At 52.4% G+C, this 18,432-nt stretch overlaps 1 protein-coding gene across 4 annotated transcripts in view; it reads right to left on the bottom strand.

Annotated features, from left to right (window-relative positions):
• CLMN (calmin) overlaps positions 1 to 18,432 on the bottom strand; it is a 118,866-nt gene that overhangs the window by 39,798 nt on the left and 60,636 nt on the right. For all 4 annotated transcript variants that reach the window (XR_008417314.1, XM_053889757.1, XM_053889756.1 and 1 more), the window contains exon 2: positions 4,716 to 4,777. Coding sequence is in view for 3 of the 4 variants with exons in the window: in XM_053889757.1 (XP_053745732.1) it covers positions 4,716 to 4,777 (62 nt within the window). In the remaining variant the exon portion in view is untranslated. The remainder of the gene's footprint in view (positions 1 to 4,715; positions 4,778 to 18,432) is intronic.

The following is an 18,432-nucleotide window of genomic DNA, read 5'->3' on the forward strand; positions in this document are numbered from 1 at the left end:
GTAAGCCCTTTGCTTTAGATTTGGGGACACTGAGGCTCAAAGAGGCTAGGTGACATGCCCAGTGTTTGGTCAAATCGGCTCTTTGTACAGTCAGTCCTGTTTCTTCATCGGGACTCACTGGCTGCGGACAGGCGGTGCCCAGATCCCCACCATGATGGCATGACCCTGGGTCAGTGACCCTCTGGGCCTCGGTACAGACGTCAGCAGGGCTCCCCCTCCCACAGCCTCCCCCCCTTCTCCGATACTGCTTCGTCTCTGTATGTGCATCTTCCTGAGGTGCCGGCTGACACATCAAGATTCAGTCTAACTCCGGAGGCAGTGGAACCCTTGGCAGAGGAAGCCAGGAAGGTCGCTAGCGTGTGTGACTCAGTTGGGGGCAGTGGGGGCCGGGTTGACAGACTGCTGGTCTCCCGAGTGGCTGGACGGTTGGGAGGGGGGGAACCCTTCGTCCCCACCAAATGTGTAGGCCTGTTCAGAAGTCAAAGGTTGGGAGGCTGATTTATCTGTAGATGTTCTTGTCTATTTATATGTTTAGATACAAAAATAATACATTCTTACCGATCAAACTAACTAAAATCATACTAAAAAGTTAATCAGCATTTTTTTTTTTAATTTTAGAGAGAGAGGTGGGGGGAGAGGGTCAGAGGAGAGAGAGAGAGAGAGAGAGAGAGAGAGAGAGAGAATCTTAAGAAGGCTCCACACTCAGCATGGAGCCAGACTTGGGGCTCAAGCCCATGACCCTGGGATCATGACCTGAGCTGAAATCAAGAGTGGGACGCTCAATCGACTGAGCCACCCAGGAGCCCCTTAAAAAGTTCATCAGCATTCTGAATGCCACTCTCTCTGTTCCTCCACAAAACTGGCTTCTTAAGTAAACCAATGTCATCTCAGGACGAACTTCTTACCTGCTCCACTGAGAAGCAAGGGAGTCAGACATACCTGAGTTCAAGTCCAGGATCTACCCTCAACAGGGACTCGGGCATCTTCCTGACCCTCCCTGGGCCTTAGAGGCCTGTTTTGCAAGATCTCAGAGCACAGGGGCTAAAATGAAACGAGATCCTGCAGGGACAGTGCCTGGCACAACTCCTGCCTTCCCAGATGAACGAGTCAGGAAAACCAGCTTGTTAAGTGGCTTCTTTCCCGCAGAGTCTTGGGGTGTTCTCTGCAGTGAGGCATTTCATCCAGGGGGTGCATGTCTCATGGCTATAAGTGGGAAAAAGGAGATGATCCTTGGCTGGAACCCCTCCACAGGGAATGGCCCTGAATCACCCTCTCTCCGCCCCACTGGCTTCTCTTTCTGGGTTTACCGGGTTCGCCCAAGTTCCAGCCTCTCGCTGGGGGCAGAGGCAACTGTGCTCACATGAACTGGAGCGTGAAGGGGGCCTGGGTGGGAAAAGCCGGAGAGGTCCACTGTCTAGGGGAACTGGCACCATGCTGTGTCCACCGAGAGTCTGGCTGGACGTGTGGCCTGGAGCTCCCGGGGCTGCCTGGAACTTGTCGGTCAGACGCTCCAGCACCGGGATTTGCAAATGTGTTTCCCGGAACCCTAGACTTTACTGGAGCAGCTTCAGGGTCCCCTGTGGGGACTGAGGGGTGCCGAGAAAGAGTCTGACCTGCTGCACCCCCTTTGATCAGAGAGGCTCCGTTCTTACTGGCCTTTCTTTAGGGTTCCGAGTAACACTTTGCTTGAAGAAAGGTTTCTGTTGACTGAACCAGCTTGATAATACTTCCTTTAATGCAGTATGATTAGAACTTACTGTACAGAATCTCAGGGAATGGCGGTTCCAGAAATGTGTATTTTTTTAATTTTATTTAATTTTTGAGAGAGAGAGAGAGAGTGAGAGCAGGGGAGGGGAAGAGAGAGAGGGAGACACAGAATCCAAAGCAGGCTCCAGGCTCCGAGCAGTCCGCAGAGAGCCCGATGCGGGGGCTCGAACTCACGAACCGCAAGATCATGACCTGAGCCGAAGTCGGACGCTCAAGCGACTGAGCCACCCAGGCGCCCCAGAAACGTGTATTTTTAATAAGCCCCAACCCCAACATGATTCTCTGTTTCCCTTTTGGTAGTGGGGTTTTTGGCAACATTAGAACAGCTGGGCAGGGCGCTCTCTGCGCTCCTGGGTACATGAATGAGGTGTTCACACAGGAGACACGATCTCTGTAACCGGCCAGAGACCCAGGGGTGAGGGAAGTGTCAGAAACATGGAGGAGTTTTGGTCTGGGTACCTTTCCCCTCCGGGAAGGCCTCCTTCCCGTGACAGCTTTGGAGAATTCCTGTTTTTGTTTTTTGTTTTTTTTTTATTTTAAATTAAAAAAAATTTTTTTTATTAAGGAAGGTGGCATTTCCTTACCCCATATACGAGCCCCTTGACCCCCAGTTTGTCCAAATACAGGGCGATTTCTCCCACAGGTGCACAGAAGAGGGATTTGCTTCAAGGGCAACAGCGACTTTGAACCAAGAGGCAAATTATTTTCTTTGCAAACTCCCACAGATCCTTGGGCACATTCCACACGGAACATGACGGCGTCGGGTTACGGAGACTCTTACGGAAATGTTGTTCCTGCTAATGCGAGGCAGAAAACGTGATGCCCGAACAGAACACCCCCTGATAGATGGACTAACAAAATTTCCAGTTACCAGCCCCGGCCGTGGCCAAGCCTTGCTTTTGAGTTGAATCTGGAGGGTAATTTCCACTGACAGTGTCTGTAAGAGCCTCGGCGGCAGCAAATGGGGCCTTGGCCAGAGTCCATCCTGCGAGATGGCAGAAGGAGAAATTGAACCTGTTCCAGCGAAAACACTGCTCGGGCCCCAAACGTTCCACGGGCTTCATGAGATCGGTATGGCCGAGTAAACAGCACCCCCAGGGCTTTCTTCATGATCTAACTCCTTCGGTAAATTAAGGAATTTTTCCAGAAGCCCGAGACTCAGTAAATATTTCTAACGGCCTTCAAATTTCAGTTAAGCCCAAGTCCCCGAGGGGTTCCCGGGTTTCCTTGACATGAAAGGTTGGCCTTGAAAGTCTCAGGGTTGGAAACATGGCTGTTAATTTTGCCCTGTTTATTAGGCATCGGTTTCAGGTGCTATCTGATTTATCCTCAGAGCGGGGCTACCCACCTGCCCCGGAAAAGGGACAGGAGCGTGGCCACGGAGGCAACCCCCGATAGGAGGATGCTCACAGAGGCTCGCCGAGGGCGGTGAGTGAGTGCGTGGGTATTTGGGGCCTTACCCGCTGTCCTTTTCTGTATTTATTTTTCAATTAGAAAGAAAGAAAGAAAGAAAGAAAGAAAGAAAGAAAGAAAGAAAGAAAAAGAGAAAGAAAGAAAGAAAAAGAGAAAGAAAGAAAAAGAAAAAAAGAAAGAAAAAAAGAAAGAAAAAGAGAAAGAAAGAAAGAAAAAAAGAAAGAAAGAAAAAAAAAGAAAGAAAAAAGAAAGAAAAAAAAGAAAGAAAGAAAAAGAAAAAGAAAAAGAAAGAAAGAAAGAAAGAGAAAGAAAAAAAAAGAAATATGCCATAGCCACACTCCATCCACCAGGAGGAATTTCCAGCTATCCTGACGCACATCAGGCATTAATTTAGGAGTTCGGCGAACTCAGATCGGGGGAACGGTTTTCCTTTTTTTCCAAAAATAACACTTCGCTTTATGAGCACTGCCGAAAATGTACCAGTAGTCAAAACAAGTGGCAAATGATTTACGGTGCTTCATCCCAAGGAGGTCGGGAGTCCTCCTGGGTCAAGGGGAACCCATCGTCCAGGTGCCAGGTAGAGGTGTGGGTGGTCAAGGGCTGCTCGGGAAATATTACGGGTCCAAAGGTAAACTACACGAATTAGAATTTTGGTCAAGCGCTGCGCTTCCGAAAAACCACCGTTCTTTTCTCGGGGATCTAATCATTTCAGCGATTTCCTCCATGAACTTTTCTCTGGGGCTACCTCCACGGGCAGTCAATACTTGCTCTCGTACCTTTCAGGTGGAGAGAAGAAAATCCATACGCCTAACCTCACTGAGAACGCTACCAGCTCTACAAGGAGACGAGGCGACGGGGCTGCGTCTATGTGGAGAAGCAGATCGTGGACTTTAAGAAGAAATGACAGGACTGAAATGAATCCTGATAAATCAGCTGTCTTGTGAAGAGAAAAAGAATCTCTCCTTCCCCAGCCGGGGGATGAGGGTTGTCATGGGGATAGAAGGAGATGTGTGCTGCACTAAGCAGGGTGCCTGATGCACCAAACGGGGCAGGTCACACTGTTGATCGAAAGCAACATTATGTGATTAACCAGGGGATCTGGCTTTGTCACAAGGTGTCGAGTCCTTGCATACATCAATCCGGATACCTACAAATGGCTCTGGCTGAGAATCCCCTGCCATCCTCCCAGTACGGGAAGCCCAGCCCTGTCCCCACCCCAGTCCCTGTGTCCAGGAAAGCCCTTGGGGTGTTCAGGAGTAAGTGTCTTCTAACATTTGTTCATTGATTCCTATTTAAAGATAGACCCTCTCCTTCCCCAACTGGGCTGACAACCCCATGATGGCAGAACCACGTTCCCACACTGAGCTTGACGCTTGGTGGTTAAAGGCACTCAAGCAGACGTTTCAACGAACGGGCGCAGAAAACGACAGCCGGAAATACAGAGCCACCCTTTCCCCCCCTCCCCGCACTACGGGGGTGTGCGCTCGGTCACGGATGAATCTATCACTTAACAAAAACCCACGCGCCCCGCTTACCTTCTCTAGATGCAGATTTACCCATCGAGTAAAGGTTCTCTTCTGCACATTTTCCCTCTCAACTGAAAACAAAGAAAAGCCATTAGCTGGGTATAAAGAACTGTGTGCAAAACGCTTGAAACCCTGCTCATCCCCAGCCCAACCCCACAGCATCTTCACTGGAATAAATAACCATGAATTCAGGGGCGCCTGGGTGGCTCAGTCAATCATCTGACTTCGGCTCAGGTCTCGATCTCCCGGTTTGTGAGTTCGAGCCCCGCCTTGGGCTCTGTGCTGACGGCTCAGAGCCTGGAGCCTGCTTCTTCGGATTCTGTGTCTCCCTCTCTCTCTCTGCCCCTTCCCTGCTCACATTCTGTCTGTTCTGTCTGTCTCTCTCTCTCTCAAAAATAAACATTCAAACAATGGTTTTTAAATAGCCATGAATTCAGATACACGGAACAAAACTGTCACGCAATTAGTAAGGTTACTCGCATTTTACAGATTAAGAAACGGAGGATTAAATAGCTTAAATACAGCCAAGTTGGGACCCGGACCTGGATCCTGTGTGTGGCATTGGCCGGCTGGCTGCCCAGGACCCGGACCCTGGGTAAGGGGGCTAGCACCTAGGTCTGGTTGCTCAGCCGGACACAGAAGCAGCCTCCGCAGCCCAGGCTTCTAGGCCACTCTGGAAGCTTCCTTGAAACGTCTGAGCCAGATGACTCCTGAACCACTCAGCTCTGGATTTCAACATTTTGGAAGAACGCGTCGCATATGCTTAAAACCATTTCACGTTTCTTTAGCAATAAGAAAATGGGAGGCAATTTATCTCCCGGGGGGGAGAAAAAGGGCTACGGTTTTCTGTAATGGCTATGGTTCTTTTTTCCTCTCGGCCTCATTATTAGGTAGATAGCGGTGCCCATAAATCAAATTTTAATATTGTAGCTTTCAATCTTTTTAATTGAAGATCTGGCAGACAGTACTTAGGCGCGTAACTGCTTTTCTCTCGTTTTTCCTCCTTTGCTGTAAGAAAAGGTCACTTAGTAAGTCGGTGTAAGAACTCAAGAGCTAATCCCAGTAAACTGTGTTTTGTGGGTAGAAGAGGAAGAAGGGAAAAGAGGTGGGTAGAAACGGAGCTGCGGGGGGGAGCATTTGCTGAGGGCCATGAGGTACAGAGTCTCGGAGCTTTCCAGAAGACTGGAGAGTGCCCTGACCCCGGCCCCACTTGAGACCTTTCTGCCTGTGTATCATTTGCTGTGGCGTGGGTGTTCCAGAGCTTAGCCGCCGTCCCTCGGTTGATGGCACTTAGCTCTTTCCACTTTGTCACTGTTACGGGCCATGTTGCAGCCAGCACGATTGCACGAGTGCCCTGCTGCCTGGTTCTTTGTGCACAAGCAGACGAATCTATGTCTCAGGCCTGACAGCTAAAAGCGGGGCTGCAGGGTCTTAGTGGTGGGCACATTTACAATTTTAATAGCTACTTCCAAATTGCCCTCCCCAAAGGCTGCCCCGGTGTATACTTTCACCCCCACCTGTCTTTAAACAAGTTTATGGGATTGTAAAGTATTTACACACACATTCAAACACTCAGGCTGGTTTCTCCATATGGCTTCAGGGAGAGCGAAGGACGTCCCCTGAAACAGAAGTGCATTCAGTGAAAGCCTGAGAGAACCTCATTTGGACGGCTGGTTTAACTGTGTGGAAGGAAGTGGGTGTCTATCCATCCACCCACCCCATCTGTCTGTCCATCCATCCATCCATCCATCCAACCATGTATCCTTCCTTCCTTCCTTCCATGTATCCATCCATCCATCCATCCAACCATGTACCCATCCAACGTTCCTTCTTTATTTTCTTCCTTCCATCCATCCATCTATCCATCCTTCCTTCCTTCCTTCCTTCCTTTTTTTCTTCCTTCCTTCAATCCATCCATCCATCCATCCATCCATCCATCTATCCATCCAACCATGTATCCTTCCTTCCTTCCTTCCTTCCTTCCTTCCTTCCTTCCTTCCTTCCTTCAATCCATCCATCCATCCATCCATCCATCCATCCATCCATCCTTCCATTCTCCCAGCTGATACTTAGTCCATAACCATTACATGCCAGGAACTACACCAGACCCTGTGGGCAAAATCAGAGAATAAAAAAAAATGCTTGGAATCTGTACTCCAAGAATTCACAGCCAAGTAGGAGAGAAAACATGGTTGCTACAGGGCACATATGCAAGGAGAAATAAGAAATTTCCAGGGCTGATGGGGATGAGGGGAGGTGATTTCAGACCCCAGGGGGTACTCCTCCGGGGGCCCTATGAGGATCTCACAGTAGAAGTGGGACACGGAGGGGCTCCTGCAGGCAAGGGCAGTGTCCCAGCCCCGCCCTGGTCCACAGTCAACCTGTGGGAGGCCTCATTTCCATTCCAGCCATGGCCTGGGGGGCGGGGGGGGGGGGGCGGGAATCTGAGCACAGATTAGCTTCGACAGCAAAGCTGACCCACGGGAGGGGAATGTGATGACTGAAGATACCAGGGGACCGTGAAACTAAATCACAAATAACAGATGAGTACCAAACTGAAATAGGGAATGGAGACCATAATTTCTGAACCTGAAACTGGGACACATCGCTCAATACACAGGGGAGAGAGAGACGGTGAGAATTTGGGTTGCCTCAGAACACCCAGCTGAGAGCCACACACACCACTAGCTGTGCGACCTTGGGCAAGTTCCTGACTTCCAAAATCCCTTTGCCTCAGTCTCCCCTCTACAGAAGGGGGAAAGCTGTGCCTTCCTCGCGGGCATGCGGTGAAGATTCCAGGGCATCACCCCAAAAGGCAGCCCCGGTGGTTGACCTCACAGCCACACAGCAAGGCCTGGAATCGCAGTATTTCGTTCGGTGTCTCACCACAAAGGTCCGATCGTGACCTTCTCCATTTTGAAATGCCCACCCCCATCCTGCAGGCTCTTTCTACTTCTGGCCTGCCAAGACTCCGTAAACTTTATATAGTTTCCATAAATCCAGTGGCCCCTTTCTTTCCGCCGCACCTATCACGTTGTAAAGGTGTAGGGAACCATTTTTCTGGAAGGGTCTGGCCTTCTCACGGAGTGTTTGTGGGGCCCGGTGCGGGTTTGCGGGGCAACGGCGGGGCAGTAAAAGGGCTGTAAAATCGCCATCACCGGGTCTGCCTGGCTGGCCGGGGCGCGTCCAAGTGCCCGGGCAGCGTGGAACGGGAGGAGCTGGCTGGACAGGGGCCCCAAGAGACAGAGACAGAGAGGGAGGCACAGCCTTCTGGCTCAAGGCCACCGTCCCAAATCCCCTCGTGTGACTCTGGCCCCTGCTTTACCAAGAACAGATAATTTCAAAATATGACCTTCCTCCCTTCTCCAGGCCACCACTGGTGGCCAGCTCAGGACTCGGGAGCCACGGAGTGGGAGACGCTGACTTGGGAGTTAAAACAGATTCATTGACACCGTGCCCTTTTTTCCCTATGTCCACACTTCCGCTAAACCTCTTTCCTAGGTAATATTTCCTCTATCATATTTCTGCCCTTCCCCACCCACGAGAAGGGCTTCATGGCTTGTCTGTTTATAAACATATGCTCATGATAAAAAATTAAAACAAGACGGGATAGAGAGACGTAGCTAAAATCTGTTGAAATCACGTTACACTCACAGATCACCACTATTGATATTTTACTGATTGTCCTTTTAGAACCACACACACACACACACACACACACACAGCTAAAGCACCAAGATATTCATGTACACAATTCAGTGTGATCAGCTAATCCCGTGGCATTTTTCAAAGTCTGGTCCACGGATCGCTAACATCAAGAGGTTCTGGGGTGACGGTTAAAATGCTAATCCCTGGACCCTATCCAAGACCTGCTGACTCACGCTCTCTGGCCCCAAGGCCTGAGAACCTGCATTCAACCAGCTTGTGGGGGAGATACTGCACACTTTGAAAACCGGGTCTTACTGGGAAGAGACAAGTGGCACAATTTCTTGGCCATCTTCAGGCAGGGTGGAGGATGTGACTGGCGTGCCACCTGGCGTAGAAGGAGCAGGCGGCCCGGAGCCAGGTACACAAGCCCCACCACAGACGAAAAAAGGGGGACACACATATGTCTCCCGGGCTTGCCTACCGGCAACGGGCAAGACAAACGTCATTTCTTTTTCCTTCGTCGTCCAAAGGGCTCTTCCCGATAGTGGCCTTTAGTCACTGAACTCATACAGTTTGGTGGGGGGGGGGGGGGGTCTCTGACTCCCCTGCGAGATGAACCAGAACTGACGAGGAGGACTGCAGACCAGAATTCCCGCAGGGGACGCTCATTCTGTGACGTCCATTCAGGCAGGGCAGCTGGGAGTTCTTTCCAGCTTCAGCCACCCAGCCTGGCGAGAGGCGGGAGGCAGATGGACGGGCTGTGGCCTCATCGCTCTCCTCCTCGGCCAGGCTGGTGGTCTCAGTGCCCCAAAGCCACCTCCAGGAAGTCCTCCGGCTTTCCAGCTGCCCTCGCCCCACTCCCCATGTTGGGAGCGCCCTGGAAAGGCTGGAGTGTCCCCAGCGGTGCCCAAGCAGAGGTGCCTCGGCCCCTGGGGACATCTGGTGGCATCTGGAGAATTTTTGACTGTCACGACCAAGCGGAAGGGTTCGGACTGGCATCTAGGTGGGTTGAGGCCAGGGATGCTGTTGAACGGCCCCCTACCACAAAACAGATTTTTCCGGCCCAGGGTGTCAGCGGCACCAAGGGTGAGAAGCCCTGGAGGGCCTAAGGGACCACCCAGGCTGCTCCAGTGTCAGCCTTCCCTGCCGCAGAATACGGGGAAAAGCTTCAGCAAACGAGAGGTCTGCCAGTATCGTCCCCGAGTGCCTCCGTTTACCCATCTACACAGTGGGTCATAGTCCCCGCATCATGGGGTTGTGAGGGTCAGATGCACCTGAGCTGGCCTTACCCCGCCACGGAATGGCTTCCCCGAGGTGCGGGGAGGGCACCATGCGCTAAAGTTATCCGGCAGGTCACCCGGCAGCGCGACAGGTGTGTGTCACGGCTCAGGAGCCAGACCTACCTGTCCTCACAGTTCGTGGCCCGTCACGGGCACAGGCATGGCCCTGCAGGTGGCTTTCCTTAACTCCTCACGGGGACGGGCTCCTTTCGGGCGGGTCGGTGCTCGGGAGGCGGCAGCAAGGAAGGGGGGGGCGGGGGTCACACACACAGGACTGGGACAGGGAGGTCATCCGGGGCAGGGGCTACGGCTGGTGGGTTCTGCCCGTCCCCAGTGGGAGGGGCGCTGAGGGCCAAGGCTTCACCCACCCGTCTCCGTCCAGGAGGGAGGGTGGGGGCAGGCAGGGGCGTGGGAGGCCCGACACCTTCCCACCTCTGCTTCTGTTTTGTGCAGGGGCAAGGCCCCGGCCTGCACCCGCTCCCAGCCCCCAGGCACTGTTTGCCGTGAAGCGTGGCACTATACAGAGGCCATCTCAGCCCCGGGGGACAGCCACAGCCCCCGCCTGTGACGATCTCTAAGGGGTTCCTCTTCTGGCAAGCTCTTGCCCAACCTTACGTCAGCGGCCCCCTGAGATGCTCACAGAGACTCTCCCACTCTTGCCAAACGCTCTTCTTCTCCGTGGCTCAGACCCTCTCTCATTCGAAGAGTCCTCCTCGGCCCCCTTCAGCCAGGCCACCCTCCTCCATCGGCTGGGGCTGGCCCCGGGGGTCTTTAAACAGAGATGGAGAGGCCGCTCCCTCCGGCTGGTCGCCAGGTGGACCGCCACCAGACCATGCGAGGGCACCTCTGGCCCCACAGAAGCCGGCACCCAGGGAGGCCAGCGCCCGGGGAAGCCCCCACCGGCCCCTCCAGCCCCGGGGCTGCTGGACCCCCCCCCCCCCGGGAACCCTCGGCCACCCCGTCTGGACGCGGTTTTTGCTCTTTTCCCGTCTTTCAACACCTCCCAGAAACACAACCTCATTACGTGGCCCCATGCTGGTTCACTTGAGACATAAAACTCAGAAACAAATTAAACGGCAATTTCTTTTTAAACAGGAGAGGGGCCAGGCTTCAGGAATACCAGGCCAACGTCCCTTTGGTTCCGACTCCTGGGGGCCGCTTCCCCCCACCGGCTCTGGTGGTATTAAAGCCAAGGCCTCCATGTGGTTTGCACCAGCAGCGATTTTGCGTTTAATTTCCTTTGTTTTTCCTCCCCGAATGTTTGCTCTGACCTGCGTCCCTTTTATCAAGACTCTGGTAATAAAATGCAAAACCCTCGCCGGGACCGGAGGCCGAGCGGCGCGAGACTTACTACAGACAAGCGTACAGAGAAGCGGCAGGCCAGAGCCGCCAGAGCTCCGTCACCCTCCCTGTGACTCTCCTCTGCCTGCTCTCCTCCGTCCCTCGTGCCCGTCGCGGATGCGCCCGCGGGCATCGGGATGGAGCCCGGGTACCTGCTTGAGCCGCCGGTGCAGACTGGTGGTCTCCCCAGTATGCACCCGGGGAGACCCCAAGAAAGCTGCCAAGCGCATTCTAACTGGGGACTTAAATCCAATTCTCTCACAGGTCCCAGAGGCCACCAATTAACATACCACGTCCTGCCCCGCCGTGCCCTTGCTTCTCGGCTGCTCCAAAACCCATAACCCAGGGCTCCAAAGAACTAGTCCCAATTACACAGCAAATTAAGTTTTAAGCTATATATATTTATATATATTTAGGCTGGTGCCTGTAACAGAAATAAAAAAAAAAAAATAAACCCTCTCTAGTTTTTTCTGTGAGTGATTCTGTCTAACCTCAGTGCTAAATCTCAGTCCCCTTTTATGATGACGGATGACGCCAGCCGGCCATAAAAACCCAAGCTGAGGAAAAGGGATTTTTAACATCCACCCAGATGGGAAGACCGGGTCGGCTGCCCCGACGTGTCCAGCTGAAATCGAGATGGGGATTTAAGTGGCACGGGACAGATCCTTCCCATACGCATCCAGGGAGCCGATAACGATGACGATGCTCAGCCACGGATAATAAGACGTGGACCCCTGTCCTGACAGGTCCCACAAGGAAGGATGGAGAGAGGGAGAGGAGGAGGGAGGGAAGAAAAGAAGAAGGAAGGAAAGGCAGAAAAGTATTCTCTTCACATACCGCGGAGGCTCACCGCATGGGCCCTTGACACCGAGATCCTTGCGGGACTGAACTCTCCATCACGGACCACAAATGTTGGGGATGTTGTTTTTACACCAGTGTTTTCGTGAAAGTGTTCTGCCTTCTGAATTCTGAGTAACTTCTAAAGCGGTGTTTTCTGGAGCACATTCTGTAGACTGCTAGTTCTCAAAGGCCTCTCTCCAAAGAGGAGTCCAATAAGTCTGAGAAATAGCGGTATAGTAAAAGCCCTGATAAGTCCTGCAATAAAGAGATTCCTTTATTTTGAAGATCACTGGAAGCCAGACCCCTTTCCTGTGTAAAATTAACCACGACTTCCTGTAGGAGCCTACTTTGGAAACACAGAGATGTTCATTAACAGGGGATGTCTCCACGGGGTCCTGACGGCCAATGAATTAGGCGGCTACACGTCCTGTGACAGAGGCTACCAAGTGTTTGCCAAAGCCTGTTTCCTTCTCCTCTTGGGCACACAGCCAAACTACATTTCCCAGCCCCCCCGGCAGGTGGTGGGGGCCTCGCCACGGAGTCCGGGCCGACGGAAGGTAAGTGGGTCTGAGGTACGCCACTTTCAGACGAGGCCTGTACGATCCTCGGTGTTTTGTGCCCACCCCCACGGGGACAGTTCCAAGGACACAGAGGATGACGGAGTCACAAGAGGGAAGGAGACTGGACTCCTGAGCCTCCCCTTCGGGCAAGGATCACCCAGCCGCACCGCCCGATGATGAATATCACTGTTGGACCCCAGTGAGTCAGAAATACGTGGTCACTGAGCGAAGACACAGGCATCTTGGGGTTGTTGCTGGGGCAGCTGCCTACCCTAGTGGACGCCTGCCTTTTTGACATTTTTTTACGATCTATCTATTTATTTTGAGAGAGACGGAGACGGTGTGAGTGGGGGAGAGGCAGAGAGACAGGGAGAGAGAGAAACCCAAGCAGCCTCCCCACTGTCAGCGCAGAGCCCGATGTGGGGCTCGAACTCACACACCACGAGGTCATGACCTGAGCCGAAACCGAGAGGTGGATGCTTAACCGACTGAGTCACCCAGGTGCCCCTAACATCCGTCTCGAGTGAGAACCAGGCTCCCCAGGAAGGAAGGGAAGAAGTCAACGCTAAGCCTCTTCCTGACACAGTGAGAATCACCAGATGTCCGCCGTTGAATTCTCCCGGCCACCTGCGGAGGTGGCCGAGGACGCCGAGCCTCAGCCAGGACACGTGACTTGCCCCAGCCTTGGCGGTACAGCTGGGAGAGGACCCTAGCCCGGTCACCATAAGCCAAAACTCTCCCGGTGGCACCGGGCTGGTCGAACTCCTTCAGAGCTAGCATCTTACTGAAGGACCTTCATGAAGATTCTGTTTCATGCCCAGGTTGTCCAACTGAGGGATAAAGGCTGACCTGGTGTTTTATCCACAAAACAGGCCTCATAAGAATCAGCTCAACCTCTGGGTTCAGCTACTTATTCTTGACCTTAATTTGCATTTTTAAAATATTTTTTAACGTTTATATATTTTTGAGAGAGAGAGAGGGTGAGGGAGGGGCAAACACAGAATCCGAAGCAGGCTCCAGGCTCTGAGCTGTCAGCACAGAGCCCTACATGGGGATCGAACCCACAGACCGTGGGATCACGGCCTAAGCAGAAGTCGGACACTCAGCGGACTGAGCCACTCGGGTGTCCCTTAATTTGCATTTTTAAGCACATGTGTCTTCAACAAACCCCACACCTGACCTGAAATACCAACGTTTTCAAGTATGAACAAAGGCAAACCCATTGCGAGAATCTCAAGTATCAGGGTGACCAGCCGTCCCGTTTCGCCGAGGGAGACTGAGGGGGTCCTGGGACGCGGTGCGTTCAGTGCTAAAAACTAGGGAAAGGCCCTGGCCAACCGGGACGAGTTGGTTATTCTGGCTGGTGGACACGGTTCTGCCTCCAGAAAGAGCAGGCCCCAAGGGGACAGCGGCCGGGAGGGCAGAAGGCACTGGGCTCCACATGGGAGACACAGACCTTGGAAGGCAAGGTGGTTAATATTTGCTTTAAATGCGAGGGATAAAGCAAACTGTGAAATTCCCATTTACAACTCTCGCCTGCCCACAAAAGTGACACCAGTGTGACTTTAAATTCCTACCCTGAGCAAGAGACGTAGGGCTGGAAACCTGTGATGGGGGAAGGCAAGAGGTGTCAGGTTCTCCTCCAGCTGGAAGTGTCACCAACATTTCACGTTAATTAGCAGGAGAGAGGACCAGCTGCCTGGGCTGGGGCCCTGGGACCGAGCTGTGCCGAGGTGACAATTATGAACGCTGTCACGAAACCCTGGTTCCTTTTGTTTTTTTAAAGTTTACTTATTTATTTTGGAAAGAGAGAGAGAGCGCGCGCAAGTGAGGAAGGGGTAGAAGAGAGAGGGAGAGAGAGAGAATCCCAAGCAGGCTCCGCACGGTCAGCGTAGCGCCCGACGCAGGGCTCGAACCTACCAACCATGAGATCGTGACCTGAGCCGAAACCAAGAGCCAAACGCTTAGCGTACCGAGCCACCCAGGCGCCCCAACACTGGTTCCTTCTCGAGACGCGTTCGTTCGAAAACGGACAACAGTTACCTACTTACACGAGCCACCCTGCTGCGTGTCCCCGTGTGCGTGCAGGCGTGCATGTGGACAGACTCGGCCCCTCACCGTAACGCGGCTCACCTCCAACCCCCTTCAGGCACATTTAGTCCCCGGGGTCACTGTAGGGATTTTATCATCAGAGGTCTCCCTCAGGCAATAGACAGGTGGCTCAGACCTAAGGGCTGCACTCTGACATCGAGGTCAAGGTTGGATCATTGTCCTTGGGTAGAAATCCTGGAGAATGGCAAATTCCAGTTCTATAATCTCAAAAAAAACAACAACAACAACAACAACAACAACAAAAAACAAAAACCCACTGAGACTAAACATGTGATTCTCAACTTTGGCTGCAAAGGACAGTCACCTGGGGAAACTAAAATGTAGGGATGCCTGGGCTCCACTCCAGACTAATTGAATCCAAACCCCTGGGGGCGGGGCCCAGGCATCTGCATTTTTTAAAGCTCCCCAGGTGATGCTGACACTGAGCCAGGGCCGAGAGTCACCGCTCTTGACCAGGAGTTGGCAATTTTTCCCGTCAAGGGCCAGACAGTAAACGTTTTAGACTTCGCCGGCCACATGGTTTCCAGCGACTTGTCAACTCTGCGGTCCTGGTGGGAAAGCAGCCAAGACAATACGTAAATGGGCATGGCTGTGTTCCAATAAAACTTTATTTATATGAACAGGCAGTGGGCTGCGGTCGGCCAAGCCCTGCTCTAGACTGCACAGGCTCCGCCGCCCGATTTAAGCGGCCGTCCTACGACTTCCTGGTGGCCGGACCTCACAGCCCAACTTTTAAAATTCGCTTTGGGGCTTCAAGAGCCGTGGTGGGGTGGGGGTGGGGGGTGGCAGGCATGTGGGAAATGAAAGAAGCAGACAAGTTGAGTGTGTTAAGCATCAACTTTGGCTCAGGTCACGTTTTCATGGTTCGTGAGTTCGAGCCCCATGTCGGGCTCTGTGCTGAGAGCTCAGAGCCTGGAGCCTGCTTCGGATTCTGTGTCTCCCTCTCTCTCTGCCCCTCCCCTGCTCATGCTCTGTCTCTCAAAAATAAAGAAACGTCAAAAAGTTAAAAAAAAAAAAAAAGAAAAAAGAAAAAGAACATTTGGGCAACCAGACTTGGACGTGCCTCTTGCCTTTGCTTTCCTTCTTCAGCAGCCAGCCTTCTCCAAGACTCATAGCGCCTGCTCCTCCCTTCCCTCACCCCTACTGAAGGCCTCCTTTGTCTGAGGAGCCCAAGGAAGCAAGAAGAAAAAGGGCCCCAAACAATCATCGCTGATTTTTTTCCCCTCCTGTTCTGTAAAGTTTAAATGGAAACAGGTAAAAAAAAAAAAAAAAAAAAAAAAAAGTTAATCAAATAGGCTACCTCCACCTTGTAGGTCAAGTTTCTCAGTAGATGAAGTTTTGTTCAAGGACCGTAATCTTCTCTCCCATGTTCTGAGCACCACGAGGAATCCAGGGTTACTCCTTCCTCAGGGCAGTCTAGTGTTCCGGTTGGAGAGGTCCTTAAATAAGCTTACTGAAGGTTGCCTCTCATCCAACCCTGTCGTTAAGGCTGTCATCCAGAGTGTACTGGAATGCCTCTCAGGACGAGGTGCTCAGCACCTCTCCAAAAGCAGGCTTCCACGAGCTCAAAGCTACCTTTTGGAAAAGGGGCAAATTCAGCAGGTACAACAGTGAGGACACAGAGAACAAAACAGACGGCCTTCAGTTTGATATCAGGAAGGCAGGCCATCGGAGGGACCAACAGCGCAAGGGCCACCAGCAGAGGCCAAACGTTTCCAGGCTTTCTTTTATTACTATTATTTATTTATTTTGGGGAGGGCACAAGCCGGGGAGGGACGGAGAGGGGGGAGGGGGACAGAGCATCCGAAGTGGGCTCTGTGCTGACAGGCTGACAGCGGTGAGCCTGTTGTGGGGCTCGAACTCACGAACTCACGAACTCCAAGGGCTCCCAGCTGAGCTGAAGTCAGATGCCCAACCTACCGAGCCACCCAGGTGCCCCTCCAGTCTTTCAAACCTTAGCATTTTAGAAAGAAACCAAAAACTCACAGATACTCTATAGCAGCTGACTGGATAGAAAGCCTGGTAGATGGTTTTCAGGCTGCTGAAACACCTAGTGAGCGACGAGGTTGACAAGGTTTTGTTACTTCTGAAAACGATTACGATTCCTCCATCCAGACAGGGAGGATTTCTTAGGGGGCACAGGTTGGTCGCAGGTTTCTTGCCACAGGATTCTTAGGGGCAAATTTTTCTTTGAAAATGAAGCTGTGCATTTTTGCAGCAGACGAAAACACAGGAATCCACCAAAAGAAGGAACAGATCCTATCGCCAACGGCTCCTGGAACAGCTTTGCATCCAAGGTGCAGAGGCTGCTGCAAATATTCAGGTTTTCCTCGTTGGGGCAACCAAAATCTCACAGCCAGGTATATTTCCTTTTATTCGCTTTGCTGTTAAGAGATTCTTTTTTTAAAAATTTTATTTATTTTGAGAGAGCGCGAGCGAATGCAAATGGAGGAGGGGCAGAGAAAGAGGGTGACAGAGAATCCCAAGCAGGCTCCGCATTGTCAGCACAGAGCCCAACGTGGGGCTCGAACTCACAAAACCACGAGATCACGGCCTGAACCCAAACCAAGAGTTGGACGCTTAACTGACTGAGCCAACCACGCGCCCCCTGTTGATTTTCCTTTCGTTTTATGGATCGGGTAAGCCACCTTACATGTTTTTGTTCAAGAAGGTAGGGTTGGGGTGCCTGGGTGGCTCAGTCGGTTAAGCGTCCTACTTCGGCTCAGGTTATGATCTCACGGTTTGTGGGTTCGAGCCCCGCGTCGGGCTCTGTGCTGACAGCTCGGAGCCTGGGGCCTGCTTTGGATTCTGTGTCTCCCTCTCTCTCTGCCCCTCCCCTGCTTATGCTCTGTCTCTCGATAATAAGTAAACGTTAAAAAAATTTTTTTAAAAAGAAGGTAGGGTACACTCAATGAATGAACACGTGAATGAGTAAATATGTTAATAGAAAGATTCTCGTACATTGCTGTTGCCCCTGCCCCCTACTCCGCCACGCCCCAGTGCCTGGCACATGAGTATAGATGTTGTTCAATGAGTGGAAAACCCATCTACCAGTCTGCTCATTGCACTTGGCCTCCAAAACCACCACACCCGTTCTGATATAGCCTGGATCACTCACGTTCCAGCTGCAACCTTGACCTCAAATCTGTCCATCGACCCTCACCTGCGTGGCTCTAGGAACAAAATCTGGGTCTTCGCCCTGTTTGTACCTGCTCCCTGCAGCTCCCAGCTCCCAGCACTGTTCAGGCCATTCCTGTGAGCCAGAGCCTCAGGTGGACCCGACAGGCCGGAACCAAGAAAGCCCGGGTGAGGATACCCAGGAATCAGTGAGGAGGCCAGCCCTGCGGTGTGTTGGCCCTGGAAGGTCACTAAGGCTCTACCAATGGGAGCCTGAGCTGGAGTCTAAGTCCATGGGGTTGTTGGAGGCACCGAGCTGCCACGAAAGGATTTCTCCCAGGCCGGCATGTTTTGCACACCCATTCAAGAACCAAGAGGATGAGCCTGACTGCCTAACACCCACCTGCACAGCGGCCAAGGGTCATGACTGGCCCACGTTAGCACTGGGCACTTGGCTTAACTGAACAGCCAATTAAGAAGCTGCATCTGACTGGCTCTCAGGAAGTAGGGCGCCGGGCCGCGTAGCACCCTTGCCCTTGAAGTGAACTTCATGACTCTTGAGAGGTTTTGGTGGTCTGGTTTTTCATGGCTAACGGTGCTGTGTATTCTGGGCTCACTAAGTGCCCCACACCGTGCATGTCTCGTCTCTTTTCTCTGACCCAGTGGCCCCACGAGACGGGTACGATCATTATGCTGCGTAGACCCTGAGTGCTCTGCCGTCGATTCAGGGGCTAAGGGCAGTGGAAGGTTGGAGGCCAATGACACGGCCACTGGATCAAAGCATCTTCTTGGGAATCCAGACTGGGGTTGAATCCAGCCTCTGTCTGG

Source organism: Panthera pardus, unplaced genomic scaffold (genome assembly GCF_024362965.1).
Source record: "Panthera pardus isolate Hobbes unplaced genomic scaffold, ASM2436296v1 HiC_scaffold_24, whole genome shotgun sequence".
NCBI lineage: Eukaryota > Metazoa > Chordata > Mammalia > Carnivora > Felidae > Panthera > Panthera pardus.